General features: G+C 27.5%; 1 protein-coding gene across 1 annotated transcript in view; it reads left to right on the top strand.

Moving 5' to 3' along the window:
- LOC129608931 (protein trachealess) overlaps nucleotides 1-15,753 on the top strand; it is a 37,629-nt gene extending 21,876 nt beyond the window's left edge. The window contains exons 3-8 of the mRNA XM_055520736.1: nucleotides 5,398-5,465; nucleotides 5,561-5,852; nucleotides 9,427-9,548; nucleotides 12,809-13,002; nucleotides 13,780-13,886; nucleotides 13,986-15,753. Coding sequence (XP_055376711.1) covers nucleotides 5,398-5,465; nucleotides 5,561-5,852; nucleotides 9,427-9,548; nucleotides 12,809-13,002; nucleotides 13,780-13,886; nucleotides 13,986-15,655 — 2,453 coding nt within the window. The 3' untranslated portion in view covers nucleotides 15,656-15,753. The remainder of the gene's footprint in view (nucleotides 1-5,397; nucleotides 5,466-5,560; nucleotides 5,853-9,426; nucleotides 9,549-12,808; nucleotides 13,003-13,779; nucleotides 13,887-13,985) is intronic.
- Nucleotides 15,754-15,990: the final 237 nt, after the last annotated feature.

The following is a 15,990-nucleotide window of genomic DNA, read 5'->3' on the forward strand; positions in this document are numbered from 1 at the left end:
GATATAAAGAAGTATCGAGTTGTTTACGTTGTGTTTGAGAACATTAATTTGTAAGTTTTATTAAGCCCTTACATTAATAACATTATTTGTCAAAGAGTGTATATAATCTTTTTTCTTTTGAGAAAATGGCATTTAGCCTAAATACTGAGAAATATTGATTGTTGCAAACTGTTACGCTATTTTCATAATTAATAGTAAAATTCGGAATATTTTTTACACAATTTGATGTAAAATTTGGGAGTTCATCACTAAATGAAATGCTGTAAGTATACTCCCATAAAAGACATGTTTGCGAACAGAGATTGTTAAGAGACGCATATTAATATTAAGTTTTTCTTTATGGGAGCCACATATTGAAAAATTTTGGGTAAATCATTACAATTTATGATATATGTATGTACATATACAATCTTTCTAAATATATCTAGGCTGGTATAGAATTTGCTTTTACATACTTATATACATACTAACATTTTGTAAATGTGTATATGATACAGCATGTAGAGTTAGTTTTAATAAAAGTACAATTTGTAGCTTGCGGCAACATCCTATATCTACTAATCCGTCACATCGTAATTAAATATTCGAATTCATTTTAAAAACATCGTTAACTTTCTTTGATTTAATTTTAAATTTGATGTCATCTGGCAATATTCAAATACATAAAAGTTAAGAAATAAAAATCCAGTAGTTTTCGTTATAAATAAATGAGATCCTCGGCATAATATGCAAATAAACAAAAAATAAAAAAAAAAACAAAAAAAAAAAAACAATTACAATTTTTCAACAATTTCTGATGACGGACATTTAACTACAAACCAACACGAATACATACAAATACATTTCTATACCATAAAATAAAAAAAATTAAATAAATATGGAGATTTTTTTTTTCTTATTATTGTCAAACCCTCATTTAAAATTCCATCAGTGTTCAATGCTTTAAAAAAAAATTTATTTTAATTTTTTCTTTATTTTATTTTTAACCGTCAACCGTTTTTATTTTCATTACTCTATCCATTGTCACAATACTGATGGGCATTTTGAAAAAGCTGACTAGCTTAAAAACTGCCTAGTAATTACATACATATATTGTATACAGAAAATGAGACATACACAATTTTCAAGCTGGTTGTCTCTGTGAAAAGCAGTACAAATAAAACAAGAAAAAAAGCCGGAGTCATCCCTTTTGTCATCGTTTTTCATTGCGTATGTAAATGACATGAAATTTTTTTTACTCATATGGACTACAAATATGGCAATGGCTATAATAAAAAAAGCATTGAAATTTATTTTTATTTTAATTATATTTTAACAATGAAGGCCCAAAAATATTTTTTAAAATGAAAATAAAAATAATAAAAAAATAAAATGTTAAAAACAAAATAAAAAGTCACAACTTTATATACGATTCATTAAAAGAAATTATTTTAATATTTACAATACACAATACAATTCTGCTTTTGAAACAGTAAAATCTCTTAAATCAAAACTAAATAAAGTTTTGAGTAAAAAAACAAAAAAATCTAAGTACAGAATACAGCAGATTAAATATAACGTTTTACAAAATTAATATTTGAGAATATTGAATTTGTAATTTTTCTCAATAATAATATTGAGAAAAATTTTTTTTTGGTCTATGATTGTATATTTTAATTTTTTTATTGACTTAAAAATTTGTATTGTCTACATATTTTTTAAAAATAACGATTTACAAAAGTTAAATGTTGTTAATATTGTTAAAAAAGTATAGAATTTGTATACTCTCACTTAACTTTAAGAAAACCTGAACTTCATTTAATGCAAAAATAAAATTTTATAAATTAAGTTCTTGGCTTCTCTAAGCCCGTTATCCTATTTTTTAGACTTTTATATGCTCTTTAAAGATAGTTCAAAGTCATTATATTCAAACCAACCTCAAAGTCATTATATTCAACTGTCGTCACACATATTTGGTTTGCATCTTCAATAAAATTCTTAAAAAATGTTAATCTAAACTGGGGTTACCAAAATAATTTGAATAAAGTTGGGTCAAAACCAATGGCTTCTACTATAGCATCTTTCCCTTTAACCAATAAAAATACCGCTGTTAAAAACAATCTACAATATTATTAAAATTAGTTTCATTCATACATCAAAATATTTTGTAATATATTTATTGCGGTTGAAATTGCATACATCTAAGATGAGCACTGTATGCAGTCTTTAAATTTTATGCTCGAACTCAAGGATTAATTGCGTGAGTCAAGAAAAATTATTATATTTCTTAAGGGCGTGGCACCTACCGTTAACTTTCCGCATTTACATAAATTTCATAAAGCTGGCAGTTTCGAAATAATGAAGTGCCAAAAATTCAAATTTTACAAATTTCGAGGGCTATGACTTGAGAGGTGGAGATGGAAACGAAATAAACTTTTTATTAATATCTAAAAGTTGTTAAAATTTACAACTTAAGGTCTAGAAGAGAAACTATATCAAAAATTTGGAAGAAAACGGATTTTAGATAACAGCAGATTTCGACGGCCATTTTGTTTTTTTATGTTTCAATTATAGTATACCGTGGTAAAAAAGCTCACCAGCACTTTTGTGTGTTTGCCGAATTTAAAAATTTTTATGGTTTCATTACAAGTAAAAGTCAAAAAATGGAATTTTTAAGGTTTTAAGGGACTTTTAGATGAGTGGAAATAAGTAAAAATTTTCTTTTACGGAAATAAGTTTCTAGTAAAAAAATATCTGTACACATATTCAATTTCAGCTTTTTATCTTCAAGGGTGTAAAAGTTTTGTAAACATATCCACGGACGAACGGATGGATGGACAGAGTAAAACTAATAAGTACTTTTTTTAGAAATTCTTTATAAATACAAATGTTATTACGAATTAACAAATCTCATCCAGTCAATAATACTGCAACATCGTTTTGATGCAATTTCGAGTAATAATTTTAGAAAAAAACTCTTTAACAAAGCAATAAGAATAAGTTCAAAAAGCGGAAAATAAGAATGGCAATTTCCAAAAATATCGTAAAGCTGTTGCGAGTTAAAAATATTTTGCGCTTCCAATTAGATGGTTAAATAAGAAATTAACTATTTTAAATTGTTCCGGTATTAAGGAACCAAGGTGCTATATATGTATATGTGCGGCTATATATTAATTATATGTGTATTTTCACAAAAGTATATTTAAGTTTTAAAACTTTAAAACATTACTTCACTTAAGCCTTATCAAGAAATTATTTTAACTCTTTAAATACCAAATAAAAGTTATAACAAAAAAATTATCAATTTTTTTTGCTACTTTATTTAAAAAAGAAATTTTTTTATTTGTTCACTTTTTTTTATTGTGTTACTCTTATTTTGTTCCATTTATTGTGTGCTCCACGTCTCACATACAAAATATGACGATAATAATAAATAAATTTACAAATGACCTGAAAAAAAAATATTATTTGTAATAATAATACAGTAATGAAAAAGAAAAAATAACAAAAGAAATTCAAAATGAATTCGTTTATTTCAAACTGAAATAATGGTTTAATTATTATTCATTTATATGCACACACAATAACATGGTAAACCCATCTGCATAATCTATTGGTACAGTCGCTTATATGTCCTACTTTTACACATCTCTCTTTTTACCCTCCAATGTCTTTTGCTGTTCAATAAATTTTGGAGGAAAGAAAAAAGTTAAAAAAATAAGAATTATAATGATGACATTGTTTTGCTGTTTTGAATGAAATCAATCGAAAACATTAACATATTGTCAAAATGTCAGCACATATTCTTAATTCAATAACTTTCAAGTGAGAAGAAGAATATGTGAACTAGCCATACCAACCCATGTGATATCTAGTCAAACCTATTGTCCGTACTATGGCTTGAAACGCTAAAAAGCTCAACATATCTTAAATTGTTTAAATTTTCTATGAAAAAAATGCAGCATACATCAAGTTCAGCAGTAAAAAACGTATTTTCAAACAAAATTAAATAAAAAGTGGAGAATGGTTAGCCTCAACTCGTATCAATAGCAAAAAACAAATTTTGAACTTTTATGTAAGCTTTCAAAAGTATTTATAAAACTTTAAAAGAAAAAAATGTTTTGGGCTTATTATCAAAGAACGTTTTTGGAGTACTTGATAATTTGATTAATTTTAAAATGTGATGTATAAATTTGTATTGGCCTTAGTGCTACTTTTAACAAACTTATAACCCAACAAAAAGTTTCTGGGATTTCATTAAGTTAATATTCGACCAATGACTTTTATGGCAAATATTAAGTATTTTCTTGCCGAATTCAAACTAAATAGGATGCCGGTATTAAATATTCTACTAAAAATTTTAATTAAAATTTTCACAGATCAGCATATGCGCTTCGTAAAAGCGCATATACATGGACGCAAATACACGTAGATATTAGTAAATAGGTTAGAATTCGGCACAATACAAAGATATTATGACACAATAATATTTCAAAATTTTTATATCTTACAATTCTAAACGAACTAATAATTTTATAACATACGTATTTCTGCAAAGATTATTTTGGATAGGCGTAACAATAACCATATATAAATATTTTTGGTAAAATTTAATAAAGACTTATGAAAAGCAAATAAAAACCCATCAATAAAGTAATGAGCGTAAATTATGTTTCCTTTTTATTTCTTATACATTTCATTTTCATATACACAAACATACCAAAGCCCGCTTGAATAAGCTGTTTAATTATTTCAAAAAAAAAAAATAAATATTCAATGGCTTCGGATTTATTTTAACAACGATCCCCTGTTTAAATTAAACACAGAAAAAGAGAATAAATAATAAAGCCAAACCCTGTTTCTTTTATGTTTTTTTTTTTTGTTGTTTGCTCATCGTTTTCTTCTATTTTATACACTAAAGTGCAGGTTGCTTTCTTTTAGTGCCTTTTCTTAGAATTATGAATAAAAATATAATTCATATATCGTCATACTTATATGCACACCATTTAAGAAGTCGGCACCATATATGAATTTTCTCTTTCTTTTAATAAAGTAAAAAGAAAATGGCGTAAATTTCTCTTTAAATTCTAAATAACAAATTTTTGATTATCTTACGAATTTTAATGAAAAAAATTGTTAAAATATTTTTACTATAAAGTCCCTTACAGCTGGAATCAAAGAGGGTGTCATATAATTTTGTAATTGACCAGAAAAAAGATAAAATTACATTAAAAAGAGAGAAGACGCCCAAGAATAGTATCCGAATTCAATTTTAATATACTGCATTTGTGCTTTATTTAAATCCATAAAGAATCTTACTATTTAAATTTTGCCTTTAAAAGCCACGTCATATTTGTGAACACAACAATAAATAAATTAGCATTCCTATTATCAATATATTTTAATATTTTGTTCTAGCCTCTTCAATACGAAGAAGTCCCGCTGTAGATTTATTTGAACAACATCAAGGTACCCATATATTACAGGTAAGAAAATACAAAACCTATCTCGATTTTAAAAATTAAATATATAAATTCACAATTACAATAAATAAAATTTTTCATTTAATATTCTATAACAGTCATTAGATGGTTTTGCATTAGCTGTTGCAGCAGATGGTAGATTTTTATATATATCAGAAACGGTATCAATTTATTTAGGTTTATCACAAGTTGAAATGACCGGTAGCAGTATATTTGATTATGTACATCAGCAGGATCATAATGAAATAGCTGAACAATTAGGTTTAAGTTTAGCAAATAATCAATCTGGTAGTAGTAATGGTAGCAATAATAATGGAATTGGTTTAGCATCACCGTCATCAGGTGCATCAGATGAAGGTGGTACAAATCAAGGAACAAACAATCCAGATGGTAAGTTTCAATTTTTTCCCCATAAATTCTTAATGTTATGTTATAATCACATAATTTAAAAACCTTATTGTTATAAAAGTAAAATACAAATTATGCTCGTGAAATGTCATAAATGTACCACTCTGTTTCGAATTCTAGTGAGAAATAATAACCAAAATTATATTATATGCACCACCTTGTAACCAAGAATAATTAAAGTTGGATCCAACAAATGGTTGGTAATGTAGCACTTTTCCCGTCAACAAGTGACGGGAATTGGTATTAAAACAATTTAGCGATGTACTGCATTATTAAAATTACTTTCATTTATATACGAATATATTTCAAAAATTACATACAGTTCGGAAGAGCAATATATTTAATCTTTGAAATAAACCAAAAAAAATTGAAAAAAGGCTTTAGCATAATGCTCGAATTTAAAGGTTAATTGTGGGTGTTACGAAAAATAATTATACTTTTTAGTGGGAAGGCATTTACCGTTAGCTTTCGTATTTGCAGAAACTTGGAAAAGCTTACAGTTTCAGAAATATAAGGTGCAAAAATTTCAATTTTACAATTTCGAAAGGCAATAAATTGAGAGGGGGTGGAGATGAAAAAGAACTTGCAATTTTCTTTTAATGAAATAAACTATTTCGTAAGAAGAAAATTTTTGAGCTGCTATAGGCTTTTAGACACTAATAAACAGTTATCTTGCCACCTAAAAACGATATGAAAAATTTGAAAAAGCGAATTTTAAATAGCGGTAAATTTCAAAGGCCATTATGTTTTTTACAATTCAAGTATGCCGCGGTGGAGAAGCCAACCACTATTTTACTGCATTTGCAAAATTTAAAAAGTGCATATGGTTTCACGGCAATAAATAGTTGAAAAATGACATTTTTAGGGTAATGGGGGATATAACTTTTAAAGGGGAAGGGGGGGGGGGGAGGTGTATAAGGATTTTCTTTCACGGAAATAGGTTTCTAGTACGTATGACATTTTACCTTTCTATCCTCAAGTGTGTAAAAGTTTTGTAAACATGTGCGCGACGGACAGAGTAAAGCTAATAAACACTTTTTTTTTAAAAAGCGCTAAAAAGTACTATAATTAAATTCAATTTTTTTTTTATTTTTTTTTACTAATTGTTTTTTGATTAATCGTTCTGTCTGTCAGTCTATCCATCCAATTTGTCTAATTTTTCCTTTCTGCAACAATTAAAAAATTAAACGCCCACTTTATTTTCTTCACCAATGCTTCATAAAAGCGAGCACCGGGATTTTATTTAATTTGGCTGCAATCGATGTAGTGGTTAAATTAGTTGTCACACAAATTCAAATATAATTTAAAAACATATATATTAAAACAACAATTGTTATTAAAATTAATTTAGATGTTAGTACTAGTGTTTATGAGAGTGCCGATACACAACAAAAATAGGTACCTATATCGCAAAAAAACTAAGTTTCAATATTAAAATTTTGCATAATTAATTGTTTAGTAATGGGCACGTTTTTCAAAAAATTTACTTCCATACAGCATCTTTTTGATTCTGTACTCAAAAATAATTTATAAGATTCAAAAATAGTTTTATTATACTTTAGAAAGTATTCGAACTTCGGTATCAAGTTGTAAAAGCAATTTATTTTCTAAGAACCCCCACAAAACAGTCATAAGGGTTTACATTAATAAGTTTTATTGCAAATAAAACACTTGTTGCAAAAATCCTTCTATACAGTTTTGTCTTGGAAAAATCAATATAGAATTTCAATATATTTTTATTTTCCTATTTCAATTTTTGGAATAACAATTTTCATTGGAATAAGCTCCTCTATATAACCCTAATTGAACATTTTACATTGTTAAGAGAACTTTACAAAATCTCTTAGTAAATCAAAAATTATAATTGACGATTTTAATGAACACTGAAAACCACAGATCGTCTTCAAGGATTATCTTTTTAAAATTCCAAAATTCTATATCTACTCCTTTAATCGTTATATTATTATTAAAAATATTAGATGGAAAATATAAATTTTAAACATTAATTGCATAATTCAATGAGTAATTAACTAATTTACTCCTTTTTGTGCATAAAAATAAATTCCATGTATAGAGCAAAGTACGAGTATTAATGTAAAAACTTTTAACTGCAAGCAAAATAGTGGTGTAAGTGCGTTTAATTGAATCCAAAAACCAAGTTTGTATTTAACTTAACCCTTGTATTCAAATTACTAAATCCATTGCTTTCAACTTATTTATTCAATTAAATGTTTGTACACAAATATTTTTTAATTTTTGACTATTACACAAAATATTATTTTTTACTTCTTTTAACCCTTTTCCTTTAAAATGGTGAAGCTCATTAGGAAGTTACAAAAGAACAAAACGGGAAAAAATCTTGTAAATTTGCAGTTATTTTTTTATACACTCTTGTACTAATTATTGTGATGGTTAAATGAACAAATTGGATCTCATTGAATTAATAAAGATTTTCTCATGCTTCTAACCAAGTGTATCGGAGGCACGTTCACCATAAAATACAAAAATGAGAAAAAAAAACAAAAATTCCAACATTTTTCAACCATACTTTTCAAACTAAAGAAATAAAAAAAATTTTGTGATTTTCTTAACTCTACTCTTAGTAGAGTATAAAACGGGTAAAAGGGTTAAGGGAGGAAGAAAAAACAGGTTGATTATTCGTTAAGAAAGGCGTAACTCATTAACTGATTAATTTACCATGAAGTACTTTGATTGCTGATGAAATTAAAGTGATTACAAGTTAAAAATAATCTATTTTTTTCTTTATAAAACAGATTGCTATATGATTACAATTTGATATCTAAAAATGATTTAGCATTTTGGATTATTTTAATTATAATGCCATTGTGAATTATTTTCTTACTGTGAATATTTATTTATATATATATGTGTCGTTGATACACGTATAAAAACTCAGTCACTAAAAGAGCTGTTTAAAAATCTTTTTTAATTGTATTCAGATTCCACGTGTATCGTGCACTAGATGATTCCTATCGTGTAACGATTCTGACAGCGTTTAATTATGCAACATTTTAATATCGCACATAAAAAGAATTTAGTAAAATAATTTAAAACTATTTATATATTTATGTAGCCTTAATTGGTACGCAAAATTTCAGTTGAAGGATACGGTGCATTAAATGAACATAACATATGTTTCAAATAATTATAAGGACTTTGAATTGTTCAGCTTGTCTTTGCTTCTAATTTCCTTGCAATAACTGAAATGTGTTATTCGCTGATTATAGTTTCATAACGGACTGTGGTCCGCTGTAAGAAAACGATCCTCAACATTTGAGCTATGTTTAGTCTATAATTCATCAGTAAAAGAAGTTCTTTCCTCCTACGGAATCAGCCGGTAACCTCAGGTTCAGCTTTTACCAAAACAAGCAGACTATCCTTAATTGTAATATTGGGGAGTTGTTTTTTCTTTTTATTTCTTCAATTCGTTATGGCATTCCTACATAATTTTAAAATAAGATAACTACAAAAAAGTTTACCTCTCACAATATTATGCATTAAATTTAACTATTAATTTTTTTCTTAATTCTTACAGTGTCAGCTTCAATGGTGTTGAATGCTTCAAGTGCTTATAAAGGTTTTGATAGAGCTTTTTGTATTCGAATGAAATCAACATTAACAAAACGTGGTTGCCATTTTAAATCATCTGGTTATAGGGTAAGTGCAAAATTAATATCCCCAGAGGTATAATGAAATAATCGCATACCTTATAATAATTAAAATTTATAAATTTAGTAAATGTTTGTCATATTGAAAAATAGAATTGTACAAATACTGCAAAAAATTTGAAATAAAAAACACAATATTATCCAATCCTATAACAAAAATTCTTTAAACTTTACTCGTAACGAAATAATAGAATCGAGTAATACTTGATTCTATTATTTCGTTACGTTTTATATGATCAAACTTTCAAATTTTATTAACAAAATTATTTTAACCAAAAGTGCGAAATTCACCTCACATAACGTTAAATCGTATATTCGTAAGATAAGGTCCAAATGTAATTATAAATATAAGTGACCAATAAATGTCTATTGTAAATATAAAGTGACCAATAAATGAGTTCATCAAATTGATTCCTGTGATCACAATTGAAAAATCACTTCTGAAATTGCATCTGATTAGTATACTCTTCTACATTTAATGTTAAGAGTATTGTATACATTTAAAAAAAAATGCTCCATTGAAATTCATTCCTTATTTTATTTCGATTCAATTTAATTCAACATTCATTGTAGTCTTAAGAATCCCTTTATATGTATATCTTTATGAATCTGACATTAAAATATTTTTAGTAAAGTTTAAGCTGTAACCGAGCTTTTTGAATCTTTTCCTTACTACCAAAGTTTATTCAAAAAGTTTATTATTAGTACGTAAAGATTTTTTTGCTTTACCGAAATTTCTTGAAAAAATTAAAGCAATCAAAACTCTGTATGCATTAGCATGTCATAATTTTCTATTTAAACAAAAAAAGCTTAAATTTCTGCTAAAACTGTATAGAATTTCCAGTATAACAGTTAGCAAATTAGTAAATAATAAAACAACTAGCATAGAAGAATGAGTAAATTGTTTAGAAATCGGACGCAAAAATTTGTTTTTTTGTTTCGTAAGCTACTTTAGGAAATCTCAACAATTATTTTTTTGAGTAAGAGCATAACAATTGAGCTATAAAGATTAATATAGGAAAATTATTTTAAAAGTGATTTACTTAGTTTTTTTACATATTAAATGCAAAATTTTTGAATTCTTCTTCTTCTTCTTTGCTAGGCCCTACAGACCATGAAGGTCCTGCGCCTGACTCAGCATTTTCTTCCACTCGCCTCGGTCCTGCGCGACTCTCCTCCAGTTGGAGACACGAAGCCTTTTTAAATCCGCCGATGTTTCGTCTCCCCAGCGAAGATGCGGTCTACCTCGACGTCTTGTTCCCTCGGGTCTAGAGTCGAATACTCTCCTTACTGGTTTCAGACATTCGCGCCACATGACCTAGCCAGTGTAGCCTTTTGATTTTAATTTTGCTAACCACGTCTATGTCGCTGTACAGCTCGTAGAGTTCGGCGTTATATCTTCTCCTCCAGACCCCCCCCTCATTCACAGGACCAAGAATGCGACGAAGAATCTTTCGCTCAAAAACACTAAGGCATTGCTCACTTGTCCCAGACAATGTCCAAGCTTCCGAGCCATAGAGCAGAACCGGAAGAATAAGCGTTTTGTACTGCTGCAACTTAGTGTTTCTGGACAGGAGTTTTGAACCCAGCTGTTTTTGCAAACCGAAAATTTTTGAATTAAATATAAAAATTAATAAAAAAAATTGTGTCGAAATCTAATTATAATAAATAAAAAAAAAATTATAAAACTTTAAAAGAGTTTTAATAACTAACATTCGTATATATGTGTATATTATATGCTGTAGGTAAAAGAGGATAAAGATGGTAGTAATTTGTCCAATGGTAGTAATGGCAAATATGGGAAATCATCTTCTGCTTGTTATTCGGTACGTATCAATAAAATCAGTTTGAAACACAAAAACCAAAAACAAATAATGAGAGTTTAAAAATTAAATGAAGTTTTTATAACAATTAATTAAAAAATTATTTAAAAATATTTTATTTTTCTTTGATTTAGAATAAAACTGTTTTAATTTTAAAATGAGAATAATAAACTTTAATGTGGAATAGTAAAATTGATGATAAGAATGATCAAATTAAAATTAATTGCATAGTAAACTTCAATATGAGAATATTCAAACCTTGACACTCTTTTATCGTTTCACATTGAAATTCATTTTCCTCATTTTGAAATTATAATTGATTACAACTGAAAAATGTATTTTTTCTTAACCTCTCTTTGATTTTGTTTTGATTTCATATAGTATTTTTCTTTACATATGTTTCCGTTTGACTTTACTACAATCTTTTTGTTAAATACAAATTGGTAAGAACTCCTGTCTTCAAATTGTTAATGTAATTTTGAAATTTCGTAACCTTGATAAATTCACTGCGATACAAACTTTCATTTTGATGCTTCATTATAATAAATCAAATTAATACAGAGCACAGGGTTAATTTTTTACCAAGCGTCTGAAGCGTCATTAATGAAGAATTTTTTACCATTGATGCCCGCGCTGAGAAAATAATGCTGATAGTTTCCTTATTTCTTCATAGAGTTATTGACTTCCGAGTCCTATTAAAAATTGAGCTAAATTCTTTCTATTTGTTTTATGTCATTATACTCATTTTTTATTGTCATTTAAATCAAAGTTTGTAATTAAAAATTTTCCTGAATTAGCTTTTATGTGGTTCAATTTCGCATTTGCAATGGTTACTCATTTATTAACAAAATATTAATAGATTTTTCTTCCACGGTAATATTTTAATTAAGTGAACTATTAATAAATAATTTTGCTCCTATAGTACAAAAACTCATTTTAGTTTAATCCCATTTGCGGACTATATTCTATTTCCTAATGCCTGAATTTTATCTAAAATTTCATTTTTGTTTTCATACATTTTTTCTGTTTTACTTATTTTTGTGTGTTTTTCTTATTATTGATTTAATTTTAATTTTTATACCTATACTTTTACACCTTTGTAAAAGTGTGCTGGTATACTTTATTTTGTTAAAGAAGTTTTGTGATTGTTTTTTAATATTTGTGTGAATTTTTTACCTAAAAATAAAACTAACGTAATGTTTTTTTAAAAGTAAAAGCTTTATAAGAATTATAAAAGCATTTGAATTTTTAATAGATAGAAACTAACTGATTTATTGATCAGTATCGAATATTATAAAGTAAATATAAGAATGTTTTCAAAATTAAATATATTAAAATAAATATTTTATATTTTATTTATTTTTTAATATGCTATAAATAAATTTTTTCACTTAATATTTTTGTTTATTTTCAATTTTTATTGCAGGTTGTACTAATGTTATGTCGTTTACGACCGCAATATACATTTTCACATACAAGAAAATCACAGCCCCCATTATTAGGCATGGTGGCATTAGCAATTGCATTACCACCACCATCTGTACATGAAATACGTTTAGAATGTGACATGTTTGTGACTAGAATAAATTTTGATTTTCGAATAGCGCATTGTGAACCAAAGTAAGTAAATATTTTTTTATATATATTTTTCTTAATATTACAATATTTATGCACAATAATAGAGAGAAGAAAACCGCAAAATAAATAAATAAACATTAAAATAATGTTCTTTTTTGCAAAATAATTTAAAATGTAAATTTTGATAAAATTTTCTTTGCCTTCGAAAATAAATAAAAAAATTAGATTTTCCTCTAAAAATTTTTTGATCCTTTTGATGTGGGGAGAAATCAAAGTAAATAAGAAAATATTCTTCTGGCATAAAATTAAGGAAATCTTTAAAATTCAAAATATTATTAGCAAATTTGCAATGTAAACATTGCAAATAAAAAAAAAACAAAACATTTCCTGATTAAGTTAGAAAATTATAAAATGAAAATAAATTGCAATATTTGACTAACTAATAACTAGCAGGACCCTTCCTTACTTAAGATAACATAAAGTTTTCCCAAATATTTAAATGAGCACAAAAATTTTGAAGTTTAATCTTCCAATAAATCTTAAAGAAATTTGAATAGCATGACTCTATGCACATTTTTGTTCTTTGTAAAAGCAAAAATCAGAAAACAGAATATACTTTCAAATCTTCGATTTGAGTGATTGATTTGTAAAGTCTCTTTATAATTCTATACTTTTCCTATGCAAATTACTATTGAAATTTATTTATATAAAAACTATAAAAGTTCCCATATATTCTAAAACTAGATTTATATATACTAACACAAATCATTGGACTTTTTTTTGTTGTCAACCTAAATTTCTTTTTAACTTTATTTACAGAGTATCCGATTTACTTGATTATACGCCTGAAGAACTAACCGGTAAAAATTTATACAATTTATGTCATGGGGAAGATGCGGAAAAATTACGGAAATGTCATTTAGATTGTAAGTTAAACATGAAATTTCGAATTCTAAAATTGTATTACTTGTAAAATATTATTTTTCTCTGTTTTAAATAATGAATTTTCATGTCTTAAATTCTAGTAATAAATAAAGGACAAGTTCTGACACATTACTATAGAATAATGAATAAAAACGGTGGTTATACGTGGCTACAAACATGTGCTACTGTGGTATGCAGTTCAAAAAATGCTGATGAACAGAACATAATTTGTGTTAATTATGTCGTCAGTCTCCGTGAAAATGAGAATCTTGTATTAGATTGCATTCAGCTAGAGGGTGGCCTTGATAATCTCATAAAACACGAAGAAATTATCAATGATAATAATGATGGCTCCCCAAGTTGTGGTGGTAGTGGTGATCTATCTGTTGATCATCATTCTACAGTAACGTCGGCGGTTGGAAATTCAAATGCAACATCAGCAACTACTTTAGAACCTCAAATATCACCAAAAATTGATCCAGATTTACATCAACAACAGCATCGAAATCGTAGAAATAATTCATTGTCATCCATTAAAGACAGTTTAGTAGTTCCTACCGTAACTGAAGAACAACAAAATCTTAATATATCTGCAGTTAATAATACACCAACAGTAACAACAGTGACACCCATCGTAACAAAAAGAGGTCATAAACGAAAAATGAAAGTTACAGATGAAATGGTTGCAATAAGTATAGATCCACCAAAATCCTCTCCTGCTATGTCAATGCATTCAAATGGAGGTGTTCCTGGTGACCAAACAAATGATACGAATCGTTCACGCCATTCATCATCTGTTATTGAAGAACATACAGAATCCTCTGTTAAAGATTTAGAAAATGCAATGTCTAAACATCTTCCTTCACCCACGAATGGGGGGAATAATCCAACAACAGATTTCAGCACCGATGCCTTATTAAAACAACAACAGCAGCAACAGCAACAACAAGACAAACTTGGTGGTAGTACAATACAATGGATTGGTACACATCATACACACACTGCTGCTAATCCATATCAACAACCTACGCCGATGCCAGCTTCAGCTTTACTTAGACAATTATATGCGAATCGGGAAAGTGTAATAAGAGCAACAGCTAGGCAAACTCCAACTGGGGCAGTTTATTATAGTAATGATAATGGTCAAAATGGACCATTACCAACACCACCCGGTAGTGAATCCTCTTTTGATAACCAATTTTTACAATTACATTCTCATCATAGCCAAAAGACATCAGCCGATGCATTTACAAATTTAGTTTCAACATACGGTGGTTATCCACATCATAGTTCAATTGATTATCATAATGCTATGACACCACCTAGCTCAGTATCACCGAGAGATTCAACAAATTTAAATTCATTAAAAAATTCAACTCAACATTCAACGTCAACTGCAAATGGTTATGAATACACAACAATTGATTCACTTCGTGGTCAATATAGTACATTAGGTGGTAGTACAGGAAATGGAAATGGTAATGGTAATAATACTGGTACTGGAAACGGAAATGGTAATTCAAATGGTGATGCGAATCAATCACCTACAACGCCATCATTAATCAAACCACAACCATATTCTGCTGTTGCAATGCATCATGCCGCATCAACAGCTGCTGTTGCTGCCGCAGCAACAATAGATCCAACAACAGCTGCAGCAGCTGCTGCTTATGGTACTTTAGAACAATCACAATATTTTTCACCTCATTCAAGTTTTCATTTATATCATAAAGGAACTCCATCAGCTGGTTGGTATACGACACCATCATAGAATTATTAAAATCATTTAGAATTTATTTAGAGCAGAATATTGTTATATAATATTTAATACAAAGAAAAAAACATTAAAGAAACCGGTTTGCATTTAAAAATAAATTATTGAATAAAATACTCATATTAATGTTCATAATTTATTTATATACACATTATATGCATACATACATGCATACAAAATAAGAATTTAATATTGCCCATATAGAAAATAACATACAACTTTATTATTGTTAGAATAATAATGTAACACTGTAATGTTAATGTCTTATAACATAATTGAATTTTTGGTTAAATTTATTTACGTACATACATTGTATACCAATACCATTAACC

This window comes from Condylostylus longicornis, unplaced genomic scaffold, assembly GCF_029603195.1.
Source record: "Condylostylus longicornis isolate FDR11 unplaced genomic scaffold, ASM2960319v2 ptg000038l, whole genome shotgun sequence".
NCBI classification, from domain to species: domain Eukaryota; kingdom Metazoa; phylum Arthropoda; class Insecta; order Diptera; family Dolichopodidae; genus Condylostylus; species Condylostylus longicornis.